Source organism: Podarcis raffonei, chromosome 17, assembly GCF_027172205.1.
Source record: "Podarcis raffonei isolate rPodRaf1 chromosome 17, rPodRaf1.pri, whole genome shotgun sequence".
In the NCBI taxonomy this organism is placed as follows: Eukaryota; Metazoa; Chordata; class Lepidosauria; order Squamata; family Lacertidae; genus Podarcis; species Podarcis raffonei.
The window spans coordinates 27,545,279-27,572,809 of NC_070618.1; the positions used below are offsets into that span (position 1 = coordinate 27,545,279).

The window sequence follows — 27,531 nt, forward strand, 5'->3', positions numbered from 1 at the left end:
CATCACAAACAAGGGATTCCTCGAATCCTTGGACTTCCCTCTTCTCCATTTTTATTCTTATTTTTAAAAAACCTCCATTATATCCTTAGTTCTTGTTACATTACAAGAGTTGTTACAATCCTGCTAATGTTTTTTTCAGTTGTTTACAGTTTACAGTAAATATTTGTTATTTATTCTTCATTAAAAGTATTCTTTCCTCTCTGAGGCGATTCTTCCCGCCCCTCCCCCTCTGGGCGGCTTTCGAGCCCCTGGTGTCTAATGCGCATGCTCCCCGGCTGCGAGCATGCTCGGGACCAGCAACGAAGCCGACGTGCCCTTACCTTGCCCTGATTTGTCGCCGGCCGCACGGCGGGGCGGGGAGAGAGAGGGGGGCGCTACTGCGGCTGCGCCGCTCCGGCCAGTCGCCACGCTGCGAAGTTGCTGCTGCTGCTTGACAGGTGAGCCGCGCCTCGGAACGTTGGCGGCCGCGGGGTTCTAACCGCCGCAGGTCACTGACCCCGGGGTTCTAACCGCGGGGTAATAACCGCGGGGCACTAATTGCAGGGTTCTAAACTGCGGGGTGCCGATTTCGGAGTTCTGTCTGTGGGTTCTAGCCACGGGGTAATCCTTGCAGGGTTCTAACCACGGAGCAAGGAGGGCAGCCTCGGAATAGGGAAAGGGGCAGTCCAGTCTCCAGACTTTCCTGGGACAGGGGCTGATGCAGATCCGGCCGTTGAGTGTTTCTCCCAAACTTGAGTCTCCAGCTGTTTCGGGACTTCCACCATCCCTGACCGCTGGCCCTGCTAGCGAGAGATGATGGGAGTTCATACAATATCTTTTTGAATTATATGCCCAGCACAAAAGGGCAATATGAGTGGACTTTCCTACGCCCTAAAGCACGGCAAAAAGACTGGATACTGATGAATTAGAAAAATAAAAATGCAGCGGCTCCTTTCTGCGATTGGATTGGAGACTTCTACAAACTTGCAACATATGAACAACTTCCATATAAACACAGACTTGGCATGGACACATTCAATGATGTTGGGAATCCATTCTTACAAATACTGTAATAGGTTAAGATCTGGTAAAGTACAATAACAACTTTGCAAAGCGTACAGTTTTGGGGTTCCTCCCCTACCTTTACTTTCCCTTCTACACAGGTTCTGTTTCTCTTTCTCTCTCTTTTATTTACATATAATTATGTTCTTTTTAACTTTCAATAAAGATGTCTGAATTATTATTATTAAAAAAAACCATAGGAAGGATCCCAAAGGCCATCTAGTCCAACCCCTTCCAATGCAGGAAAAATGCAGGGAGACGCAAGTTTTGGAAAGGCTGATTTAGAGAGGGGGGCATGCACTTGGGAATACAGTGGCTTGCCTTGGGGCCCTAGGAGCCAACTCCTTGGGGCCGGGGCCCCTGCTTCTCGAGCAAGTCCATAGGGAACCCTGCATGTACAGATCATTGGAGCGAGAACTCTCTACAGCCATTTCAATGACCGTGTGTGAGTCAGCCATACGTTCAGAGTATGTACTTAGTCTTGAAGACGCTGCCCAGAGATGCTTCAAACTGTTTGTAAAGGCTTTTACATAAATAAACAAATCATAACCAGGGACGCGGGTGGCACTGCGGGTTAAACCACAGAGCCTAGGACTTGCTGATCAAAAGGTTGGCGGTTCGAATCCCCGCGACGGGGTGAGCTCCTGTTGCTCAGTCCCTGCTCCTGCCAACCTAGCAGTTCGAAAGCACGTCAAAGTGCAAGTAGATAAATAGGTACCGCTCCAGCGGGAAGGTAAGTGGTGTTTCCGTGCGCTGCTCTGGTTCGCCAGAAACGGCTTAGTCATGCTGGCCACATGACCCGGAAGCTGTACACCGGCTCCCTCAGCCAATAAAGCGAGATGAGCGCCGCAACCCCAGAGTCAGTCATGACTGGACCTAATGGTCAGGGGTCCCTTTACCTTTACCTAACCAGGAACTGTATAACCGAGGATCCTATGATGACATAGTAATTGTAATTTATTATTTATACCCCACCCATCTGGCTGGGTTTCCCCAGCCACTCTGGGCGGCTTCCAACAAAAATTAAAAATACATTAAAATGTCACACATTAAAAACTTCCCTGAACAGGGCTGCCTTCAGATGTCTTCTGAATGTCAGGTAGTTGTTTATCTCTTTGACATCTGGTGGGAGGGCGTTCCACAGGGCAGGTGCCACCACCGAGAAGGCCCTCTGCCTGGTTCCCTGTAACCTCACTTCTCGCAGGGAGGGAACTGCCAGAAGGCCCTCAGCGCTGGACTTCAGTGTCCGGGCAGAACGCTGGGGGTGGAGATGCTCCTTCAGGTATAGAGCAAGAATGAGGAACCTGTGCCCCCCCCAGATGTTGCTGGACTACAGCTCCCATCTTCATGCTTAGCCAGGTCTGATGGAAACATCTGGAGTCCTGTCACATCTGGAGGGCCACAGGTTTCCTAGCCCTGCCACAGAGTATCGTGGAGTAGCGCTCGCAAGTATTTGGGGACCATCAAAGACGTTCAAGGACCTTGATGCTTTTCAGTTTTCTATGTGCAAAAGTGTAATGGAAACGTCTCGTTGACAACTGACTTTTGTCTGGGACAGATGCTGTACATCAGGCCATTGTCTGGAGGGAAATACAAGAGGTGGCAGATTGATAAAGTGCTTGCTTTTAGACTATAGAAGTGTGCAGTCTCTACCACTATAATGTCTAGATGAGTTGCTCTTCCCGTATGCTGACCAGTTTTCATTACAGCATGTGGATCTCGTTAGAGTTCCACGTTCAAGAGGCTATTCGTTACATCCTTTGTGGGGCTTTTGGGGTGCGTGGCCAGAGAACCTCATTGCAGCCGACTGGGAAGCAGGTCAGTTTGAGGTTGCTGGGAGCTCCCTTTGGTGTACTGACACCTCGTCGCCAAATATCGAGCCTTGACTTCAGCCGCGAGAAAGATGTAAAGAGAATCGTCCATAAAAGGAGCTGGGGAATAATTATGCTTCCAGTTGGATCCATGCATATAATCATTGGATATGGAGAAATTATAGAGATTATATGCGCTGGATTATGGAGAAAGCTAGAGAGTTCCAGAAAGAACTGGATATGGAACAAATGATTGGTTCAAAATTGGGAAAGGAGTACAACAAAGGCTGTATATTGTCTCCCTGCTTATTTAACTTATATGCAGAATTCATCATGTGAAAGGCTGGGCCGGAATTAGGATTGCCGGAGGAAATATCAACAACCTCAGATATGCAGATGACACAACCTTGATGGCAGAAAGTGAGGAAGAATTAAAGAACCTTTCAATGAGGGTGAAAGAGGAGAGCACAAAATATGGTCTGAAGCTCAACATCAAAAAAACGAAGATCATGGCCACTGGTCCCATCACCTCCTGGCAAATAGAAGGGGAAGAAATGGAGGCAGTGAGAGATTTTACTTTCTTGGGCTCCATGATCACTGCAGATGGTGACAGCAGTAATGAAATTAAAAGACGCCTGCTTCTTGGGGAAAAAGCAATGACAAACCTAGGCAGCATCTTAAAAAGCAGAGACATCACCTTACCTACAAAGGTCCGCATAGTTAAAGCCATGGTTTTCCCAGTGGTGATGTATGGAAGTGAGAGCTGGACCATAAAGTAGGCTGATCGCCAAAGAATTGATGCTTTTGAATTCTGGTGCTGGAGGAGACTCTTGAGAGTCCCATGGACTGCAAGATCAAACCTCTCCATTCTGAAGGAAATGAGCCCTGAGTGCTCACTGGAAGGACAGATCCTGAAGTTGAGACTCCAGGACTTTGGCCACCTCATGAGAAGAGAAGACTCCCTAGAAAAGACCCTGATGTTGGGAAAGATGGAGGGCACAAGGAGAAGGGGATGACAGAAGACGAGATGGTTGGACAGTGTTCTCAAAGCTACCAACATGAGTTTGACCAAACTGCAGGAGGCAGTGGAAGACAGGAGTGCCTGGCGTGCTCTGGTCCATGGGGTCACGAAGAGTCGGACACGACTAAATGACTAAACAACAACAACAACAACAACATATAATCGTATTTGTGAGCAAATGCAAGAGGAGGGCAGGATCCTGATCTGGGGATCCTGGGAACAGAATGAGTATCTGAAATGCATCCATCCAACAGCCATCTAAACAGAAAAGCTCCTTTAGAAGAAAGATGTACAAAACTGGCTTTCATTACCGTTTGATTTTCTGATTATTTTGGCTGCCATCAGATTATATGTATTGTGCATGTTTTGTTTTGTGTCGTTTTAAAAGAGAGAATAACAGAAGGAAGGAAAGTGTGTGATATTTCAAAGCAACGATGGGGAGGGTAAGGTGCTAGGATGACTACAATCTGCTTAACAGTTGGACTTTGGATTCTTAGCCTTTGTTGATGTGCTTCGATTGTCTCTGTTTGCAGAAGCTGAATGGGTAGCAGGTGGAAGAAAGAGCCATGTCAGAAGAAATCAGAAAGAGACTGGATTTCCCTAACACCCTTATACAGTCACAGGTAAGAAACTGCATACTTTCCCCTTTTTGTTTTCCCCACCTGGACAATTTGATGCCATCAGCAAACCCAGCCACCTCACTCATTTAGGAATAAGTGAAAAAGCACCTTTCTGCATGCAGCTCCTTGGGGGACCCCACTTCCTACACCCTGAAGGCATCCTTTTTTCACTTGTTGATTCACTGTGGACCAGTTTCCTTTGCATCTGTAGCTTTAGGAACATAAAGGGACCCCTGACTATTAGGTCCAGTCATGGCCGACTCTGGGGTTGCGGCGCTCGTCTCGTTTTACTGGCCGAGGGAGCTGGCGTACAGCTTCCGGGTCATGTGGCCAGCATGACTAAGCCGCTTCTGGAGAACCAGAGCAGCACATGGAACCGCAGTACCTATTTATCTACTTGTACTTTGACATGCTTTCGAACTGCTAGGTTGGCAGGAGCTGGGACCGAACAACGGGAGCTCACCCCGTCACAGGGATTCGAACCGCCGACCTTCTGATCAACAAGTCCTAGGCTCTGTGGTTTAACCCACAGCGCCACCTGCGTCCCTTTTAGGATCATAGGGAGGTCCCTTTACAGCAGGTTAGATGAGTAGTCTGGGTAGCCCAAGACTATCCACTCTCACTGGCAGGATCTCCCAGGCTTGGGGGGAAAGATCCTGTTCTCAGCACCTGCTCCCGAGGCCTTTTGAAAAGGGAGATTACAGAGAATGACCCACTGAACTGTGGTCTCTCTGCCAGCTTTAGTTTCCAAAAGTTAGCACCAGGCAACGACAGCTGCACCGATTCAGCAAATAGTCCAAGTGGTTGTTTGGGGCCTTAACAACAACAACAACAACAACAACAACAACAACATTTTATTTATACCCCACCCTTCCCGACCAGAGCCAGGCTCAGTACAGCTATCATGAATAAAATTACAGTAAAAACATAATAGGGAAAAAAACACCAATTTAAAATACAGGTTAAAATGCAATTTAAGATGCAGTCTCATTTTAAATGTAGCCGATAAATCAAGACCATAAGGGGAGGGAAACATAAGGGTCAGACTGAGTCCAAACCAAAGGCCAGGTGGAACAGCTCTATCTTGCAGGCCCTGTGGAAAGATGTCAAGTCCCGCAGGGCCCTAGTCTCTTGTGACAGAGCGTTCCACCAAGTTGGGGCCAGTACTGAAAAGGCCCTGGCCCTAGTTGAGACCAATCTGACCACCTTGCGACTTGGGACCTCCAAAGTGTTGTCATTTGTGGACCTTAAGGTCCTCCGCGGGGCATACCAGGAGAGGCGGTCCCGAAGGTACGAGGGTCCTAGGCCGCATAGGGCTTTAAAGGTCAAGACTAGCACCTTAAAACCTGCCCCTGTACTCCACCGGGAGCCAGTGCAGTTGGTAAAGCACTGGATGAGTGTGATCTCGCGGCAAGGACCCTGTAAGGAGCCTCACTGCGGCATTCTGCACCCGCTGGAGTTTCTGGGTCAGCTTCAAGGGCAGCCCCACGTAGAGCGAGTTACAGTAATCAAGCCTGGTTTCTAGAAGCGCCTTGAAGCAGGTTGCAATGTGCAAAGTCACAGAGGATGCTTGGTTGTGACCCTGTAAGACCACTAGCCACCCTGTCTGACTTTGCAAGGTTATTCTGGAGTCCAGTTCTTTGATTACCTGTTGCAGCCATTTGGCACAGCAGGACGTCTCGAGTTGCCGCCGCAGGGCCCCGATAAGGAACATAACATGGCAATTTGTGTTTCCTTCGTAGACGGTGGGCCATCTTGTCGCTGCTGTGCTGAAAGAAAATGTTTCGTCTAACAAGATAAGCCAGTCCACTAACCAGGTTTGTTCTGTTGCTTTCGCCTTCTCTTTCCCGCATCAGCCTGGAAGCTGACTTTGTGGCATTACATGATTGAGAATCAATCCTGGAAATGTTAAATCTTTATGGCTGAAGGGTAATTCTTTGCAAGGTTTTGTGTGTGTGTTTTTAAATGAGGTACTTAATAGTACGAGACTGCATAGCCATCATAACAGGCTGTCTGGAGAGAGTGGGATCTGTGCACGCCATATAAATGCTGTGTAAGATTTGGCATGCTGATAAATTTTTCAGATACGGTCATACCTCGTGTGGCGTTTTGTTAGTTTTCCAAGGGGTTGCTCGAGAGCAAGGAGGCAAGTACCTCCCTGCTTGGCTGTGAAGACTTGCTTTTGATGCAAAATAAACTTTATCTGTCCCGTGGCTGACTCATTTACTGGCAGACTCCGTGAGTGGGCGGGGCTTAAACTTTCCCCAGCAAAGTACAGTGGTGCCCCGCAAGACGAAATTAATTCGTTCTGCGAGTTTCTTCGTCTTGCAGGTTTTTTCGTCTTGCGAAGCACCGCTATTAGCGGATTAGCAGATAAGCGGTAATTAGCAGATAAGCGGCTTAGCGGCTATTAACGGCTTAGCGGCTTAGCGGATAAGCGGCAATTAGCAGATAAGCGGCTTAGCGGCTTTAAGAAAAAGGAAAAAACTCGCAAGAACCCGAAAAAAATTTCGTCTTGAGAAGCAAGCCCATAGGAAAATTCGTCTTGCAAAGCGGCAAAAAAATCGGAAAACCCTTTCGTCTTGCGCATTTTTCGTTTAGCGAGGCATTCGTCTAGCGGGGTACCACTGTAATTTCTTGATGCCCAATCTGCGCCTCCCCTCTCGGCGCGGAACCTTACTGCGCAAGGAGGGCGTGGGTAACGGAGGACCCCTCTCCTCCCCGCTTTTCCCAGGCAAGGTGTCCTGGCACCGCCTCGCCTCGCCTCCTCCGAGCCCTGAAGCTCCTCTCCACTGGAGGCGTGGTTACTCTCCTCCGCTGAGGAGGAGCTGCTTTCCACGATCTTTGGGGGTTCTCTGTAATCCATCCGGATTTTCCTCTCTGACACGTTTGCTTCAGGTTGAGCATTTTCAGGTTGCGTCCCACGGTGACCCGGAAGTACTAGAAAGGGTTATTTCTGGGTTTTGCCACATGCGCAGACGCTCAAAATGACGTCACGCGCATGCGCAGAAGCGGTGAATCGCGACCCGCGCACACGCAGACGTGGGTTGCGTTCTGCTCATGTTGCGAACGGGGCTCCAGAACTGAAATTCCATTAATAAGAAGTATGCAAGCAGTCTATGCAGAATGTAGGCACCCTATATATAGAAATGAGCAAACTGGTGATACTTTAGGGAGCAGGCAAGCAGGCGGGGGCCATGACTTACATCCTAGGAGCCTACACAACACAAAACACTGTTGCTGTATGTAAGTTTTATGTTATTTGCTTTTTATCTTGTATTTTGGAAATGTACATCCAGTTTTTTTCCTTTAATTTTTTTGGGGCCCCCAAGAGAGTGGGGCCCTAAACTACAGCTTGTTTAGCTTATACGTAAATCCGGCACTGGATGGGTTCCTGATGGGAGGGGTGACCCTGGTTAAAACCTTTTGCCACGACTTGAGGGAGTCCATAGAGCCAGCTGGGTAAGTTGGCACCACAAGCTGCAGCTGGAGAAGCGTCCCAAGGAACCTCTGTCCTGTCCTTTTGTGGAGAGAAATAATATTTTCAGTTGCATACCAATTTAAGGAAGCAGAAAGTTGCTGCAGTCTTGAAGGAGTGTTCTTGATTTCAGACCCCTGCCTTAAACTTGCTCTGGGAAAAGTGCTGCAGTGACAATGTGGTTGTCCGAACCTCGTGCTGTGAGGCTCTGGTGACGCTCGTCTCCCAGGATCACGCAGAACTCGGTTATGTTCTCAACGGAGCGCTCAACCTGATTCCTTCTGCCAGGTAATTTGCGGGTTGTTTGCATCATCCATGCCGTGCCCCTCTTACGCTTTAAAAAATAAATAAAAATGTTTTGATCATCTTTATTCGGCACATCTGTTCCAGCTTAGCTGCCTTGTACCCATGTTTGTGTTGGGATACTGCCAGGGAGATAAAGTCCATCTGAGCCCCCAAGCTCGGTGCCGGACGATCCATCGACCTCCCGTAGTCACGCAGTACCAGCAATTTAGCGACACTAAGCCTCAGGCTTAGTGCACACTCTAACAGCAGAATTCACACAGCAAAAAGTTGCACAAGCACGAGAGCAGAACATGCATATTTACAGTTTATTTGGCGTTGGTCAGAACAAAGAAGACATGACCGTCTGCTCCAACTGCTCAGGCAAAACCAGCAGAAAACGAAAGGAACTTACAACATAAACATCCTGTGAGACAGGAACTTACGCAGGCTGTTATACAAACATCCTGCTCCCTTTTAAGGTGGAACGGAAATATCCTAACAGTTTGCACCATACTCATCACATGGTAATATGTGCTTCTCATGGGCATAGCCAGGATTTATGTTGGGGCGGGGGTGTGTGTGTGTGTGAGCAGGACACCCGCCTGTCATTGTCCTCAGTTTGTCTGGCAGATTCAGAATGAAATGTCTGAATGGCAGTTGTTTTAAATTACTTTCTTTTCTTCCCTTTTTTATTTTATTAACATATAAAACACATACATATACATTTACACAGTACACGTACACAACACACTCCCTTATTTTCATAACATAAAACATACCTACATTACTCTATATAATACCTACCTATACTGTACATAGGGACGCGGGTGGCGCTGTGGGTGAAACCACAGAGCCTAGGACTTGCCAATCAGAAGGTCGGCGGTTTGAATCCCCGTGTTTAAACCACGAGTTTATTTTGCAAAATTACGAAGAACAGGCCTTTTCCATCTTATTTTAAAGAAACCTGAACTAAAACAAGTTTTCTTGGATTTGCTGAAAACCTTCCACAATATCATCCAAGTGATCTCAGGGAGCATTTCAATTTCAAATATTATGATTATTTCTACTTTTCGTTAAGGATTTTTATTTATTTACTTGATGGGAGGGGGAGCAGCTGCCCCCTGCCTCCCTGGCTATTTCCATCAAATAATTCCCTCTGTACTCTCCTGTCTAGAATTTGTACAATTTAAGCTCTGGGACTCCTCGAAGTGACACTTCCAAGTTTTTCGCGACAACATAGAATATTGTGTGCTTTTCTTTTCTTTTTTTAAATCTGAAGACCAAGCTATTGTCTGTGTAGAGAATACCGTTTGTTGCTCATCTCTGGGCTGTTCAGTTATCATACTTGTATTTCTGCCCTTCCTCCAAGAACCTTAGTAGACTATGTATGCTGCTACTTATTGGTCGGCCTAGAACTTTGCTGCTGCAATAGAAAAGGTGTTTTGTTTTGTTTTGTTTTTGTCCTTGACATGTCCTTAATAATAATAATAATATATTATTTATACCCCGCCCATCTGGCTGGGTTTCCCCAGCTACTCTGGGCGGCTTCCAACCTAATATTAAAAACAATACAGCGTCAGACATTAAAAACTTCCCTAAACTTCCCTTTTAAAAGTAAAATAGTTGTTTATTGCCTTGACATCTGATGGGAGGGCGTTCCACAGGGCAGGTGCCACCACCGAGAAGGCCCTCTGCCTGGTTCCCTGTAACCTCACATCTCGCAGCGAGGGAACCTCCAGAAGGCTCTTGGAGCTGAACCTCAGTGTCTGGGCAGAACGATGGGGGTGGAGACACTCCTTCAGGTATACTGGACTGAGGCCTTTTAGGGCTTTCAGGGTTAGCACCAACACTTTGAATTGTGCTCAGAAATGTCCTGGGAGCAAATGAAAATCTTTCAGGACCGGTGTTATATATATGGTCTCGGCGGCTGCCCCCAGTCCCCAGTCTAGCTGCCGCATTCTGGATTAATTTCAGTTTCCGAGTCACCTTCAAAGGTAGCCCACATAGAGCACATTGCAGTAGTCCAAGTGGGAGATAACCAGAGCATGCACCACCCTGGCGAGACAGTCTGTGGGCAGGGAGGGTCTCATCCTGCGTACCAGATGGAGCTGGGAGACTGCTGCCCTGGACACAGTGTTGACCTTCGCCTCCATGGACATCTGTGAGTCCAAAATGACTCCCAGGCTGCACACCTGGTCCTTCAGGGGCACAGTTACCCCATTCAGGACCAGGGAGTCCTCCACACCAACCCGCCCCCTATCCCCCAAGAACAGTACTTCTGTCTTGTCAGGATTCAACCTCAATCCTGAACAATCAAACTGGCTCAATAGAATTTTCTGCGAACACCTGACAACCCATGAATTCCATGTGTGTAATGCATTACTTATGGCGCAATCGTATGCATGCCTGTTTATAAACAAGACCCATTGACTTCAGGTAAATGTGTACAGATGTTGTTGGACTCCAATACCCAGATGCCCCAGCCAGAATAGCCGGTGGCCAGGGTTGATGGGAGTTATAGTCCATCTATGTCTGGAACGCACCATTTTGGCTACCTCTGGTGTATAGGTTTGGAGATTCAGTCTAGCCCCAAGCACAAATTATTTTGCCACATGTCTGCCAAAAAGAAATGTGAGCCTTGATGCCCTACATTTCTTTGAATACTTAAACTGGGTGAGATACGTGGCGGTGGAGATGTGGAATCAAAGCAAATGGGGAACGGATAAAAGGAAGAAGGCAAAGCTTAATAGGTTACAGGTTTCCTGCTCTTTGCATAGAGAACACAAATTTGTTTTCTCGCTCAAGGCCACAAATTTGATTTCCCACCTGTGCTGTATTATAGGGTCAGAGCCTGAGTTTCCAGGACTGGTACTGTTCGAAACATATTTTTCACCCCTTCTAAACTTCCACAAAATCACATTTTCAGCTGGCTTTTCTCATTCCTGGACCCAGTTAGAAAAACAGAAAACCACCCCACAAACTCTCGAGAGACTTCAAGGCAACAGAGTTTCCCCTAAAGAATAGTTTGTTCTTTTTAAAAATATTATTAAAAAAAAGAGATCCGGCTCTGCCGACAGATTATCCAAATCGAATTAAGACTTCGAAAACATGGTCTGGGAACGCGTGCCCTATGGTGTACTGAAATAGCTGAGATTTATAGATAAAGACGACAGATCTGGATATGTTTGCCGTGTGATTAAATTGACTTGCATAGGACACAGAGTACTAGCTCAATGACTTCCAACCCCAACCCCTTAGTGGAAAGATCAGAAACAGCTGGTAAAGGTAAAGGTAAAGGGACCCCTGACCATTAGGTCCAGTCGTGGCCGACTCTGGGGTTGCGGCGCTCATCTCGCTTTATTGGCCGAGGGAGCTGGCGTACAGCTTCCGGGTCATGTGGCCAGCATGACTAAGCCGCTTCCGGCAAACCAGAGCAGCACACGGAAACGCCGTTTACCTTCCCGCTGGAGCGGTACCTATTTATCTACTTGTGCTTTCGAACTGCTAGGTTGGCAGGAGCAGGGACCGAGCACCAGGAGCTCACCCCGTCGCGAGGATTCAAACCGCCGACCTTCTGATTGGCAAGTCCTAGGCTCTGTGGTTTAACCCACAGCGCCAGCCATGTCCCTAGACAGCTGATAAGCAGCTCCAAAAGCAACTTGTATGCCACTACAGTGGTACCTCGTGTTAAGTACTTAATTTGTTCCGGAGGTCCGTTCTTAACCTGAAACTGTTCTTAACCTGAAGCACCACTTTAGCTAATGGGGCCTCCTGCTGCTGCTGTGCATGATTTCTGGAGCATGATTTCTGTTCTCATCCTGAAGCAAAGTTCTTAACCTGAAGCACTATTTCTGGGTTAGCGGAGGCTGTAACCTGAAGCGTATGTAACCCGAGGTACCACTGTACTAATTTTGGGTAGTTCAGTGGAGTGTTTGGGACTCATCCATTACTTCCCCCAAAGAGCTCAGGATTGCATGCCTGTTTTTGGCACAGTGTTCTCTCTATGGCCCCCTGCTCTGGTGTCCCCCCCCCCCAGATATTTGCTATTTCTTTCTTTCCAATGTCCATGTACTACCGAATGACAAAAGTCCTCTGCGGGACTTTTAAAGTCCTGTTGCACAAATGGAAATCCTTGTGCCTACAGGATAAGGGAATTGGATACCGCCCGTCATGAAAAAAGTCTCCCCCCCCTCCTCCAGCCCCATGCTTTGCACAACAGTGTTGATATGAACTTGCACTGATTTTGCTTTTGATAGGAACGTCCACGGTTTGATAAAAATCCTTGTCAAACTGCTGCAGAGGCAGGCCTTGAAGGTGAACAAAAGCGAAGAGGAGCCGTTGGGGGAGTTCTATGCAATCAGGTATGTTTTATAAATGGTTCGATTTCTGAGTGCTAATTTGAATGTAACAAAGACTCGTCTGGCACCTAATAGACAGACAAATTTATTATTACAGCGGCACCTTGGTTCTCAAACACCTTGGTACTCAATCAACTTGGAACCCAAACATTGCAAACCAGGAAGTAAGTGCTCCAGTTTGCGAACTTTTTTCGGAAGCTGAATGTGCTCCGTTTTGAGTATTATGTTCCGATTTGAGTGTTGCGCTGAGGTCTGTCTGTTTTTTTCTATTTATTTTGCGTTTTTGTTTTTGCGGCTCTTTTTTTGTTGTTTTTGTGACTGTGTGGAACCCAGTTCAGCTACTGATGGATTGATTGTGTGACTGCAGTACATTGTTTATTGCTTTCATTTTATGGATCAATGGTCATGTTAGATAGTAAAATTCATGTTAAATTGCTTTTTTGGGGGTTGTTTTTAAAAGTCTAGAATGGATTAATCCATTTTGCATTACTTTCTATGGGAAAGCGCGCCTTGGTTTTGGAACTCCTTGGTTTTGGAACGGACTTCCGGAACGGATTAAGTTTGAGAACCAAGGTGCCACTGTACATAAGTTTTCTTGGACTAAAGCCCACACCATCAAGTGTCTGTAATGAAGTGGACTCTAATGTACAAATGCCATAATAATTTTTTTAGCCTTTTAGGGGGGCACATCTTGGGGTTTTTCAGAGGCAGGGGTGCCTCTCTGGAAAATCTGTGAATAAAATGGAGCAAAATTTCATCAGAACAGAGAGGAGGTTGTAGTTGCTGCTGATTTTGCATTGCTTTGTACAAAACTTTAAAGCAGTGAAACCTGTGTAATAAATATCAAGTGTTTGCTTTTTAAAAAATATATATATAAATTTAAATAAATAGATTTTAAACATGTCTACAGCATAATCTATGTACTTCTGGGCATGCTTCAATGTATATTTATTGTGTTAAATTTACTTGTGTTTACTGTAAAAAAACCCAACCCTTTGAATTTAGTGGAGCTTACTCTCAGGTAAGGGGACATGGGTGGCGCTGTGGGTAAAACCTCAGCGCTAGGACTTGCCGATTGCATGGTCGGCGGCTCGAATCCCCGCGGCGGGGTGCGCTCCCATCGTTCGGTCCCAGCTCCTGCCCACCTAGCAGTTCGAAAGCACCCTTAAGTGCAAGTAGATAAATAGGTACCGCTTTCTAGCGGGAAGGTAAACGGCGTTTCCGTGTGCTGCGCTGGTGCAGGCTCACCAGAGCAGCTTCGTCACGCTGACCACGTGACCCCGAAGTGTCCTCGGAGAGCGCTGGCCCCGGCCTCTTAAGCGAGATGGGCGCGCAACCCCAGAGTCGGAGACGACTGGCCCGTACGGGCAGGGGTACCTTTACCTTTACCTTTTACTCTCAGGTAAGTGGGCTTAGGATTGCAACCTTAGTTGTTGAATTGTTATAAATTATTATTTTCCTGATATTTGCAATAACTGATTGTGAGAACAGTGCCACCATATGTGTATTAAACCTCCTCTTTAGTACCTTTTACAATAGTACCATTCTTCTGTGCCATTTTCTTCTAAATTTTGTACAATAAGGGCTGGTATCATACAGTGGCCAAGCATGAACATGTGATCTATGAAGTCCCTGGTTCATTTGTGTTACCAGTCCTGAATTCATTAGGTAGCTTTAAGTAAACTGCTAATCTTTCAGTCCCATTTGATTTCCTGGAATTTCTGGAATCCTTTACTTAAAAGAAATAGAAGACTGCAATGAGAGGGTGCTACTCTGCAGGGCTATTGTGAGAATTACTCTGATAACGCATATGAAGGATGTTGGAAGTTCTGCCTACATAAACAATGGTTTCCTAATTGCTTCACCGGATATGAACTGATCCCAGCATTTGAAAAGCTTATTTTTCCTCCCTGCTACATTCAGCTGATTCTTCCCTGGCCTTTGCCACCAAATTGTGGAATTAGAATTCAAGGCAGGAAGTAGTGTTGTAAACAAAAATTGCCCTTTTCCCTTATGGGGTATCCAAGAGCCCATATAGAGTCCTTACATAGGTTCCCTACTGGTAGGAGAAAATAACAGAGGCCAACCAGAGAATATTGAGAAGCAAAGCAGCTAGTAAGCTTGATCTTTATTGATCTGTTGCAACAGGGTGCTCCCCTCACCCGCAGGAGGAACCCCCAAAAATGGCATGCAAGGCCTTATAAAGACTTGAAATTCCCACCCTGTAGATCAAGACCACCCCCAGAAACATCATACATACATCACAGAAGGGGTGTGACCTAAGACCACCCCCTCAGATACATCATACCTACATCACAGAAAAGGCGGTCTTAAAACAGAAATTTGAATGTTGTTTTTCTCCTGTTGTTGTTTATCTCCTGTCTGGCAGGTTACTTGATTGGATTGCCTGGGGAGTCTGGCCATTCTTTTGTAGTGATAAATACTTGGTTCCTGGACCAGGTCACAGGCTCACACCCTATTGAAACACAGACATACCCTTAAGACAGGATTTGTGAAGGAAAATACAATGGGGAGGCTTTTCCATTTTCCTTTGACCTTGCAGAGAAAACTTTTGGTCAGTTTGGGACAGTTTGAAAATCAAAATGGTTCCAGGTCGGTCTTCCTGTGCTGATCTATGTATGTGCTTGGTTGGTACACTTATGAACATTTAACATATATCTAAGACCTCAAAATTCCTATCACAGTATAAAGGTAAAGGTACCCCTGCCTGTACGGGCCAGTCGTGTCCGACTCTAGGGTTGTGTGCCCATCTCACTTAAGAGGCCGGGGGCCAGTGCTGTCCGGACACACTTCGGGGTCACGTGGCCAGCGTGACGAAGCTGCTCTGGCGAACCGGCACCAGAGCAGCACACGGAACGCCGTTTACCTTCCCGCTATAAAGCGGTACCTATTTATCTACTTGCACTTAGGGATGCTTTCGAACTGCTAGGTGGGCAGGAGCTGGGACCGAGCAACGGGAGCACACCCCGCCGCGGGGATTCGAACCGCCGACCATGCGATCGGCAAGTCCTAGGCGCTGAGGTTTTACCCGCAGCGCCACCCGCGTCCCCTACACTTATGAACATTTAACATATATCTAAGACCTCAAAATTCCTATCACAGTAGCATGCTTTAAAAATGCATATGCGAAGTAGTTGAGTGCGGTGCTGCGGTATTGAAGAAATGGGCATCAGGGCTGCAATGCGCGGAAACGCATGGCAACCGCTGTCGCTGAATTTACGATGTAGATCAAACCGCAGCTCTTCTGCAGTCAGAGACATTGGGGTTAGGGGGTACCAGAAGGCCTCAGATATTTCAGATATTTGTGGCCTTTGGTGTGAAAGTTCTTTGTTTCTGTCGCTGTTCTGTTGCATTATTTTGGCTCACATGGGCACCGTGCCACGCAAGGAAAGGTCTCTCCTCTCCCTCTCTCTGAATGTGCTATCAGGCATTAAACTTGGGCTCTGGGAGCCATGGGTAAATCATAACTACCTTGAACACATTGCCAGAAAAGCACTCTATAAACGCGGTAAATAATCAAATACAGCTGTAACGTGGGGTTCTTCTTGTGGTGATAACCTGAAGAAACCCTTTCTGGGACCCCACATCTAAATTCTTCCCTGGTCCCTTTGCTGGCCCCAGTAGGACCAACTTGGCCAGTTAGCCCTGGTGATCATTTGATGTCTACTGACTGGGTTCCCCCCCCAAAAAAATGACCCCCTGAATTCTTGCATTTTATTGATTTGTATTTTATGTTGTACTTTATGCTGTTTTATGCTATTTTAAAGTCACATTTTAATCAGTGTTTTATATTTGCAGTTAGCCGCCCTGAGCCCGGTTTTAAAACCGGGAAGGGCGGGGTATAAATAAAAAAATATTGTTGTTGTTGTTGTTGTTGTTATTATTATTAATGAGTGTTACAGCTAGGTCAGTGGTTTTCAACCTTTTTGAGTTCACAACTCCCTTGAAAAACCACATTTTTGTGTGTGTGACCACTGTGGGAGCCACTTACCCACTGTGGTTCCGTTACAGGACATACGTAAGTGGGGAGACTGGGAATCTGGGATGTGACTGGGAGGCAGCAAGGAGGAAGAGGAGGAGGAGGAGGAGCAGGACTTAAGGAAGGATGGCCACTGGGGAGAAAGAGAGAGAGAGATGCAGGGAGATAATAGGCTGCAAGTTAAATTCTCTGCCTCCCTTTGAGTGTTCCTTAGAGAGAAAAAGAGAGGGATAATGCAGGAATTTTGGGGCCTTCTGGTGGTTCTCTCACAGTGAGAAGTGAAGCTACAGGGAACCAGGCAGAGGGCCTTCTCAGTGGTGGCCCCCTCCCTGTGGAAATCTCTCCCACCAGATGTCAAGGAGATGAGTTACCAAATAACCTTTAGAAGACATATGATGGCAGCCCTGTCCAGGGAAGCTTTTTAATGTGTAAAGGCTTATTTTCCAGCTGGATGGGAACAACATTCCTGATAGGGAAATGATGATGATGATGATGAAAGGACTGTCCCTGGGTTTCCCCATGGTCCACAGTGCACTAGTTGACAACCAATAAGCTAGGTGGTTTTAGACATGGATGGGGCTGTGGTCTAAACCACTGAGCCTCTTGGTCTTGCCGATCAGAAGGCTGGTGGTTTGAATCCCCGTGACGGGGTGAGCTCCCATTGCTCTGTCCCAGCTCCTGCCAACCTAGCAGTTCAAAAGCACACCAGTGCAAGTAGATAAATAGGTACCGCTCTGGCAGGAAGGTAAACGGCATTTCCGTGCGCTCTGGTTTCTGTCACGGTGTCCCGTTGTGCCAGAAGCGGTTTAGTCCTGCTGGCCACATGACCTGGAAAAACTGTCTGTGGACAAACGCCGGCTCCCTCAGCCTGAAAGTGAGATGAGCGCTGCAATCCCATAGTCACCTTTGACTGGACTTAACCGTCCAGGGATCCTTTACCTTTACCTTTAGACCAGACAATGGGAATGGGCTCCTTTGATGGTAAGATGCATGTCAAACAGCCCTGCTGTGTCGATTTGGCTGAGTGGGATTGCGGACCTGTGCCCCAGTGGCAATACTGAATGACAACTTGTTTCATGGAGGCAGCTTGCAAAGGAAGCTGCTTAGAATCGTCTCCACACAGCTCCGTGTGTGTGTGTGTATTAGTAATTCCCAGGGCGAGTGCGGGCTGCTGGGAAGAAATACTTTCTCCAGCCTTGAGTGTGGTATAGTGGTTAAGAGCGGTAGACTCGTAATCAGGGGAACCAGGTTCAATTCCCCGCTCCTCCACATGCAGCTGCTGGGTGACCTTGGGCTAGTCACACTTCTCTGAAGTCTCTCAGCCCCACTCATCTCGCAGAGTGTTTATTGTGGGGGAGGAAGGGAAAGGAGAATGTTAGCCGCTTTGAGACTCCTTTGGGTAGTGATAAAGCGGGATATCAAATCCAAACTCTTCTTCTTCCGACTCCCTGGGGATGGGATAATCAGGAAATCATTTGCGGTTGATCTGCGATAACCTTGCCAGTCAATGAGATGGTGGGGTGTGAAACATCGTCTGTGCACGCAATAATGGCTATAAAGTCCTTTGCTGGTGCTAAATGGCCTATGAGAATAATTAACAACAATTATAGCAGCGGGTCTTGCTTGACCGCTGTAACCCTAACTCGGTAAATCTATTCTTTTATAACACGTTTATCTTGATGGGGAAGTTAGGAGTCTTTTTCTCTGCTGGGCTGGATCTCGGCAGATTTGGGGACTAGTCCGATGGGAAAGAAGTTGCTTTTGTTCTGAAAGCCATTTTCAGAGGATAGTATTGATTTCTCTGGTCTGGGAATCTCCCAGAGCCCTGCAGCTACGAAGAGTCAGCCAAATGGCAGTGACCTTTGAGTTCATGAGGTCATACTTGACCATCTAGCGTAAGGTTACCAGATTTTTTTCAATGAACCCAGGGACACTTTAAATAAATAAATAAATAAATAACCCTCCTGCAACTTTTAGAATAATCCAATTCTTTTGCATCTTCATTATGTCCAAAATTCACCATTAAACTACAAGTGTTCTTCTAATCCCACTAACAAATTTACAATGGTTTTTAAGACAGATTTCCCCATTCCTTATTGAAATTTTGGTCTTCCGGATTTCTGATTCTTCCGGTCATTTTTGCCATCAACTTGATCTGCCATTCTTCTCTGGTGGCTGGTGGGGACTTTTTCTTCTTTCCATCTCAAGACTGAATTACCGTATTTTTCGCCCTAGAGGACGCACTTTTCCCCCTCCAAAAATGAAGGGGAAATGTGTGTGCGTCCTATGGGGCGAATGCAGGCTTTCGCTGAAGCCTGGAGAGTGAGAGGGGTCGGTGCGCACGGACCCCTCTCGCTCTCCAGGCTTCACACAGCTCTCCGCAAGGCGCAGGAGCCCGGTGCTGGTCTCCCACGGCTTGCGGAGAGTTGCCTGCATCCCGAAGCCTGGGCCCGCTGAGTTCAGCGCGCCCAGGCTTCGCGCAGCTCTCCACAAAGCGCGGGAGCATGGCGCTGGGCTCCCACGGCTTGGGGAGAGTGGCCTGTTCTGGGGGCTGGGGTCGGGGAAAGCTCGGGCTTCCCCCGCCCCAGCCCCGTGCCTGGGGGGGGATAAAATTATTTTCCTTTATTTCCCTCCCAAAAAACTAGGTGCGCCTTATGGGACGGTGCATCCTATAGGGCGAAAAATACAGTAACTCGTTAATTTGTTCAGGTTTGTATGTGGCCTGCTCTCTCCTTCGAAGGTAGCACTGCTCTGAAATGTCTGTCCTGCTCATCCAAGGACTTTGCATCACTGTGTGTTAAATAAATGTGCAGAAAGTTTTTTTAAAGCTTGGATTTATGCAACTTGAATGCAGTCACAACTTAATAGTAATTCTATATGTTGGTGAAAAACATGCAAGAAACGGGGAATGTCTGCACCTGCAGTTGTATTTGTTTGTAGGCTAGTTTGGTTTCCACATTTTCTTCTATTTAAGTTTTATTTATTAATTTCCCCCCAGGAACTCTCCTCATCCCTTGATCACTGTTCTTGAGAACAGACCTGACTGCTGGCCAGCTCTCCTGCCGCAGCTTACAGCCTTTTTCCAGCAGTGTCCAGAGAGGTAGGGAAGCCAGCAAAATCTACATTCACTCTCCGGGGATGAGAGATTTTGAAAAGGCCACATTGGGGCAACATGCAGTGGCCAAGCCATGTTTATGTGGCCTGTAGGTTCATGATTGAATTCAGGCTTTACAAAATGGAGAAATAAAATGCTTGTGGGTTTTGTGTGTGTGTGTCTTTGTGATGATAGAGTTGCATGTCGATTTTTCCACGCAGCAAAACTGCGACAGAAACAGAAATTGATAAGGAGATGGAAAGATGTACCCTCTAATTTTTCCAAGAAGTAGGAAACTGAAACCCCTGCTTCCTGCTGCTATTATAAGCATAGCACAGGAGTGCCAACCTTTTTGTGATGATGGGCACATTTGTAAACTGGATAAACATTATGGGCAGCAAACATACCCCTTAAGTAAGCGCACCGGTACCTGATCTGTTGGCTGCAACAGAATCCTTCTTTCTTTCTTTGAAACAATATATATATATTGTTGATATATATTGATATATATATATAACAACTATTGCTATATATATATATATATATATATATCAATAGAAATTTACAAATCAAACAATTTGTGTAATCATTTTGTGAGATTCTCTGAATCTCTTGACTTTCCCTCATCCCCTACACGGGTCCTTATTAAAATCATTAAGACTACATATCAATACGTTCTCCACTATTTTCATTTTTCCAGATTGTCCGTAAACTTTGTTACTTTACAAGTGATTCTTATAGCCCGCCTATGGTTTCCTAAGTAAATTGTGAATTTCCCCCATTCCTTTTTGAAGTCCTTGTCTTCTTGGTTCCTGAGTCTCCCAATTAGTTAACAGAATCCTTCTTTCAAGCCTAATTTCAATGGAGGGAGGGGATCCTGCGGCCTAGAGGAAAGGCCTTTGGGGGGGCCCAGGTGCTGTGATCCCTGCAGTACAGTATTTGACCTATTCCTTAACAGAAAGGGGGGTAAGAGAGGGCCTTTTGGTGGTTCCCTCACTGCAGGAAGTGAAACTACAGGGAACCAGGCAGAAAGGGCCTTCTCAATGGTGGCACCCTCCTTGTGGAATGCCCTCTCATCAGATGCCAAAGAGATAAATAATTATATAACTTTTATAAGGCGTCTGAAGTTTAATGTTTGATGTTTTATTATGTTTTTATATGTGTTGGAAGCCGCCCAGAGTAGCTGGGGCAATGCAGCCAGATGGGTGGGGTAAAAATAATAAAATTATGATGATTAAATGTGTGTTCGACGTATTCCATATGCACCCATCTTCCCAAGGGTTTCAACAATTGTGGTTTTGTGTGAGAGAAAGAAGTTTGTGATGGTTCAGGGGAGCGCTGCTGAAAACTTCGTACGCTGCCTTGTGTGCACAAACCCCACAGTTGGACACAACCTGATTTCTTCATTTCCTGTAAATCTCTTCGGTTATCTCAATTACGCTGAAAATCGTGGGACCGCCGATGACACCTCCATTTGCTTCTCCGCTGTTCTCTGTAAGTTCACCAAATCGTTTTCTCCACTTGCAGCGCGGAGAATTCATGTGTCTCTGTAATGAGACCTTTCCTGCGATACCTGTACTGTGAGCCTTGCCAGCTGAGGGAACATGCGGAATTGCGAATGGCTCTGCTTGGAGTTTTGCTTCAGCCGCGAGGGCCTCGGAACAAGGAGAAACCTTGTGCCCTCGAGCGCCATCTCCTTCAGCTGCTTTGTGACTTGGTTCCACATTATCAGGTGAGGCATCGCTCTTTCCTACCTGACACCATCAAAGCACTTCAGTCCGTTGAGAAGGGGCAGATGTTTTGCGGCTTGAAGTGGAAAACAAGATGGCGTCGCTCCCGTTCCATGTTCAGAAGCTGAGTGGCCTAGCTGTTGTATCTCATTTCACAGTGAGGTGCTGTCTACACCTCACCGGAGGGCAGCAGGCTAGCTCAAGGGGTGCAGGGCAGGCCTTAGCCCCCCGTCTGCTTAGCCCCCCGGCTCTCCCTCCCAGCACCTTGTGGGATGTAATCCACTGGGAGCAGTCAAATACCATATTCCTTGTTTTCCTAGAGTGGACATGCAGGGAAATGTTTGGTCCAGCCAGTCAAAGCTTCCTGTTCCTCCTGGCTGGAGCATCCTTTTGCATGTGACTAAAAGTGGGCATGACCTTACCTGTTCAGGTAACAAAAGGACAAGTCACGTAACACTCTCTCTCTTTTTCACTCCCTTCGTCATTTGACCAGCTTTTAGCTAGGACTGCTCTGCTAGCTTTCAGCATAGCTGTCAACTTTCCCTTTTCTTGCGAGGAATCCTATTTGGAATAAGGGAATTTCCCTTTAAAAAAGGGAAACATTGACAGCTATTGCTAGCAGAAGCACTGGGATTATTCCCCCATATGCGGTAGATCCACATGTAGATATTTGTAACTGATTCTGCCTTCAGGGATCCAACTCTGAACTGATGTAAGTAAACTTCTTGTATTGACTTTTTGTGGCATCTTTATTCTTTTAATAGGGATTCAAGGGAACTTACCAGGAACATACAATTCAATCTATATAGATTGAATTGTATAATAGTGAGAGGCTCACACGAGCCTGCAACCAGTCATCTGCTGTGCATTTAAAAAGGGGAATGTAAACTCTGCTAAGTAAAGGAGCTTGCTAGCACAAGTTAGGTATAAACAATATATCCTCACCTGCCACACACACCTGTCACCTCAGGTGGCTTCCTCATTCTGCCTAATGGTAGAGGTGGCTCCGAAAGAGAAGGAAGCAGTATGTCAGACCACAGAAGTATATTTGAGGTAATCAGGTGTTCCTCAGGCAGGCCTGAGCTAGGGGACATATATTTTCAAAATCTTGCATTTGCCAACAAATGGATGTTTTGAGCTCTTGAAGTTGCAGGTTGAGAAATTGAGAGTGCTCTCAGCAGGGCACAGAGAGGGAGGTGAAAGTAGGAGGAATTTGGATTTGAAACCCCGCTTTATCACTTCCCTTAAGGAGTCTCAAAGCGGCTAACATTCTCCTTTCCCTTCCTCCCCCACAACAAACACTCTGTGAGGTGAGTGGGGCTGAGAGACTTCAAAGAAGTGTGACTGGCCCAAGGTCACCCAGCAGCTGCATGTGGAGGAGCGGGGAATCGAACCTGGTTCCCCAGATTACGAGTCTACCGCTCTTAACCACTACACCACACTGGCTAGATGGAGAGATGCACAGAAGAGAACTGGGTTTCTGTGCTTTTCGCAGCTGTATGGAAGTGGGAATGTTTGACCCTCCTGAAGCACTGCGACCTGCCAAAATTCCCTTTCCTGCTCCTCTGTTAAAGCTTCAAGAATCCAACTGTGTTTTGCATCTAGTCCTCCTGTGTGGAACAGCCGCCCTCACTGTTCCCGTTTTCCACTTAAGACTAGCATAGCTAGTCACAATCACTCGACTCACCTCGTAGGGTTGTTGTAACGATAAAATGGGGAACTGAAGACCCACGTTTGCAATAAATAAATGAACGAGTTTCTCAGTCGTAGTTATTTCCCACCCACAGCTAAAAGACCTGCCACAGGTCACAGAAAAGCTCCTGTTTTTGGAGCAGCTGGTCCGAAGTCTGCAGCGCCACCCCGCTTTTTGGAAAGCCCAGTTGCGCCAGCTCTGCCTGCAACTTCTATGCGTCTGCGAGGTTTGCTTGCAGGTCACTGGGGAGTGTTCGTCCGTGATTTGCTTACTGGAAGAAAATGCTGAGCTGCTGAAAGAGGTAGGTTCTGGAGAGAGAGAGAGAGAGAGAGAGAGAGAGAGAATCTATTGTTGTGACCTTCCAAATCTAATGCTTCTTCCTTTCCAGTTTTATCCAGTCACTAATCCACACCAAACATGCAGCCTCATAGTACAATTTAAGCCTCATAGTACAATTTAAGAGTTTATTTATTTTTAAGTGTGCCGTGTATTTCGGCTCCCAAGCTGCTTTTGCTTCACGTCCGCAACACTCTAGAACATACCAGAGTAATGTCACTCTGTCACGGTAATAGACCTTAGGACACCAAAGCCTTGTGGGACGCTGAGGATTGTTAGTTGTGTAACCAGGAGAACCTTGGACCTAATTCTGGGCCCATTTGCAAATTACAGCCACGTTTAATATGTGCGCGACTGTGTGTGTGCGCATCATGCTGAACCCGAAAGTGGCCCAGAAACGACGCAGAGCCTTCTTCCCTTGTGGGTTCCTCAGCTGCTGCCCCCCACTGCTCGCTCCTCTGCCTCTAGCCAGCCCATGGCAACTCATTTGTCCTCTGGCACAGAGCAACTTCTTCTGTGATGCTAAATCGTGGCACCAAACTAGCCAGCACCTTAACAAAGGAACCGGTTTGGCAAACTTCATCTGATGCCTTCTGCCCTCACAGATGCAGGGTCACGGGTTCCAGAAGGGGATCCTGACTCACAGAACGATGACATATGTGAGAATTGTTGGTATTTCTAGCAGAACTGATCCAAAATTAACTGCCTTCTCATCAAAATCAAGGAGTGAGCCAGGAATTCTAAAATGGAAAAAAAACACCAATGTATGCAGATGAATTCAACATTAAGATTTTTAGACCCTTTTTTGTCAATAATTTTTATTAGTTTTCAATTACAAAAATCCAAAACAAACCTCATTATATGCATATTGAATCCAAATACAAACACAAATAACAATTAATCAAATATCCAACTACCGTATTTTTCGCTCTATAAGACGCACCAGACCACAAGACGCACCTAGTTTTTGGAGGAGGAAAACAAGAAAAAAAAAATTCTGAATCTCAGAAGCCAGAACAGCAAGAGGGGTCGCTGCGCAGTGAAAGCAGCAGTCCCTCTTGCTGTTCTGGCTTCTGGGATAGCTGCGCAGCCTGCATTCGCTCCATAAGACGCACACACATTTCCCCTTACTCTTTAGGAGGGAAAAAGTGGGTCTTATAGAGCAAAAAATACGGTATATAATTTGGATGACCTCCCTCTTGCTGGATTACAGGTTCAGTAATTCTTCCCGCACTGCTTTATATAGATATATAGACCCTTTTCAGACACATCCATCTTTCCCATGACACTGTTGCAGAAACAGTCCTGGGAAGGAGCTGCTTTTCCAGCTTCTCTTTTTTTTAAAAAAATTAATTTTTATTCAAATTTCCAATAACCATTCCATTTATAATTTAGCATCCAATTTAACTTATACATCTTTTAGACTTCCATCAGCCTATCTGACAATTTTCATATTTATCACAACTTCTCACATTTCCTAAATTTATGTTGCACTTTAACAATCCTTATTTTATCTTCTCTTTTAAGCGACATTCCTATCTATTCTTTTCACAGAGCTTCCTGAAATCCAACAAGCGTTATTTCCTGATCACACACAGTTTTGATATACTCTGTAAATTTATTCCAGTCCTTGGTGAATCTCTGATCGCGTTGGTTTCGAATTTTTCCCGTTAATTTGTCCATTTCTGGATATTCCATCAGTTTCATTCTCCATTCTTCCCTTGTTGGCATTTCTTCCTGTTTCCATTTTTTGGCCAACAAAATTCTGGCTGCTGTAACTGCATATGTAAATAACTTCACATCTTTCTTTTCAACATCGTTCCCTAATATGCCTAGTAACAATGCTTCTGGTTTCTTAACAAAGGTATATCTCAACATTTTTTTCATCTCATTATAAATCATTTCCCAAAAGCATTTCACTTTCTTACATTCCCTCCACATGTGATAAAATGTTCCTTCTTTCTCCTGACATTTCCAACATTTATTACTAACTTTAAACATCTTTCCAAGTTTCACTGGAGTTATATACCATCTATATATCATTTTCAGCTTCTCTCGTCAGATTGCAGACATCCAAAGTTATCTGAGAAGCACAAGAGGAAAGAGTCAGTTGCAGTTGCTCCCGCCCCGGAGTAACATCAGAAGGGACCCTGGGCGATTTATTTTCGAAACTGGGCTTGGACACAGCCCACTATATTCAACACGATGTGTTTTGGAAAACAGGGGTGTAAAACCTTGTCAAGGTAGTTTATCTCCACAAGCTGTTAGACTGAAAAGATTTCACCTTTGGTTGTATTCCCCTTGTTCTTTTAGGGCTTTCCATCGGAGATGGCCGTAATTGGATTAGGTTTGCTACTGCTTCAGGCTCCAGCCAGTCAGCAAAAACCAATCTTAAAGCTAGGTAAGGCTTTGTTGTAAAAGAAATATATCTAATAAAAATCCCCCACTTCCAAATTGTTTCCCTTCATTTTGTCTTCTTATTGTCTTTTTTAATCCAGAAACCTTACTTGGCATATCAAGTCTGCTATATTTGGCTTTGCGGCCTGGTTTTATTAATCGGAATGGAAATTAGTGGTTTTCTTATTGCCGTTATTTGAAGTGTAAAATTATTAACACCCTGAAATAGTTTGTTTGGAGCAAAATAGTTCATTAGGGACAAGAAAAGGTTGATATACATGTTATATCTTGTGACTTCCATTTACATAGCCCGTGGGGGCTGAGGAGGTTTATTTTCCTGTTTCTTTGGGTCTTTGAAGGTTCTTTTTATTACTTTTTAAAAAAGTTTAATTTCTGTCTAAATTACAATGTAAGCCCATTAACCTGCCCATGCCTTTTTTTTTTTTGGCATCACCTACCTTATTATTGGGGGGGACGCAGGTGGCGCTGTGGGTAAAACCACAGCGCCTAGGACTTGCCGATCGTCAGGTCGGCGGTTCGAATCCCCGCGGCGGGGTGCGCTCCCGTTGCTTGGTTCCAGCGCCTGCCAACCTAGCAGTTCGAAAGCACCCCCAGGTGCAAGTAGATAAATAGGGACCGCTTACTGGCGGGAAGGTAAACGGCGTTTCCGTGTGCTGCGCTGGCTCGCCAGATGCAGCTTGTCACGCTGGCCACGTGACCCGGAAGTGTCTTCGGACAGCGCTGGCCCCCAGCCTCTTAAGCGAGATGGGCGCGCAACCCCAGAGTCGGACACGACTGGCCTGCACGGGCAGGGGTACCTTTACCTTTTTACCTTATTATTATTTTTACTTGCTTCACAAGTTACTATGGAATAATAGTAACAACAATCTTTTTTTCAAGAGAGCAGCTAGCAAGCATTCGGCCCGACATCCAGGATGCAGAACGAAAAGAGTGTTGTGATTTCGGCCTGGAGCAAATATAGGTTTTAGATACCCTCAGGCTTGGTATTTTAGACTGCACGCGATAGTTCCTGAGGAACATTCCTGGTTTTTGAGCAGAGTCTTTGCTGCCAAGCACCGCAGCCACATGTGAAGTAGCTCCCAGAGAAGGCCCTGTTCTCGGGTTGCCACCCTCCAGACCTTTTGAGGAGGAGGCACACAAAGAAGGGCCTCAGAAGATGATCTCAGGGTCCAGCCAGGTTCGTAGGGGGAGAGGCAGTCCCAGCGGCAGAGCAAATGCCCACACTGCCCAGGGCGGGCGCACTCCAGAGGGGGGCATTTTGCCGAGGGTGCCCTCCCAGGTGCGGGATAGCCGCTTGTGTCCCCGGAGTGGCATGCGCGCCCTGCAGCCAGGGCGGAGTGAGCCACCCATGGCGGACATTCGTTGCGTCGCCCCCCCATGACTCCCAAGCCCCCCCCCAGTGTCACAGTCCTGTTCAGGGGTGATTGAAGTCCTGGCAGGAGACGTCAGGACTGGGGGCAAGATGGCGGGGTGAGAGCAGGAACGGGGGTCCAGAAGCCCGGAGTCAGGAGCAAAGAGTCCGAGGGTCAGGAAGCAAGGAGGCACGAAGTCAGGGGCCCGAGGGTCAAGAAGCAAGGAGTCAAGGAACCAAACGCAGTAAGGCAGGAAATGTGTTGCTGTGGCAAAGAGCTGAAGGGAAATGCTGA

General features: G+C 46.4%; 1 protein-coding gene across 2 annotated transcripts in view; it reads left to right on the forward strand.

Moving 5' to 3' along the window:
* Positions 1-358: 358 nt before the first annotated feature.
* Positions 359-27,531, forward strand: part of FOCAD (focadhesin) — a 119,502-nt gene continuing 92,329 nt past the window's right edge. Inside the window, exons 1-9 of one of the 2 annotated variants that reach the window (XM_053371155.1) lie at positions 359-437; positions 4,407-4,496; positions 6,236-6,310; positions 8,105-8,259; positions 12,513-12,617; positions 19,613-19,714; positions 21,236-21,440; positions 23,226-23,432; positions 25,781-25,868. In XM_053371155.1, coding sequence (XP_053227130.1) covers positions 4,440-4,496; positions 6,236-6,310; positions 8,105-8,259; positions 12,513-12,617; positions 19,613-19,714; positions 21,236-21,440; positions 23,226-23,432; positions 25,781-25,868 — 994 coding nt within the window. In that variant the 5' untranslated portion in view covers positions 359-437; positions 4,407-4,439. The remainder of the gene's footprint in view (positions 438-4,406; positions 4,497-6,235; positions 6,311-8,104; positions 8,260-12,512; positions 12,618-19,612; positions 19,715-21,235; positions 21,441-23,225; positions 23,433-25,780; positions 25,869-27,531) is intronic. The other variant, XM_053371156.1, reaches the window with a different exon arrangement.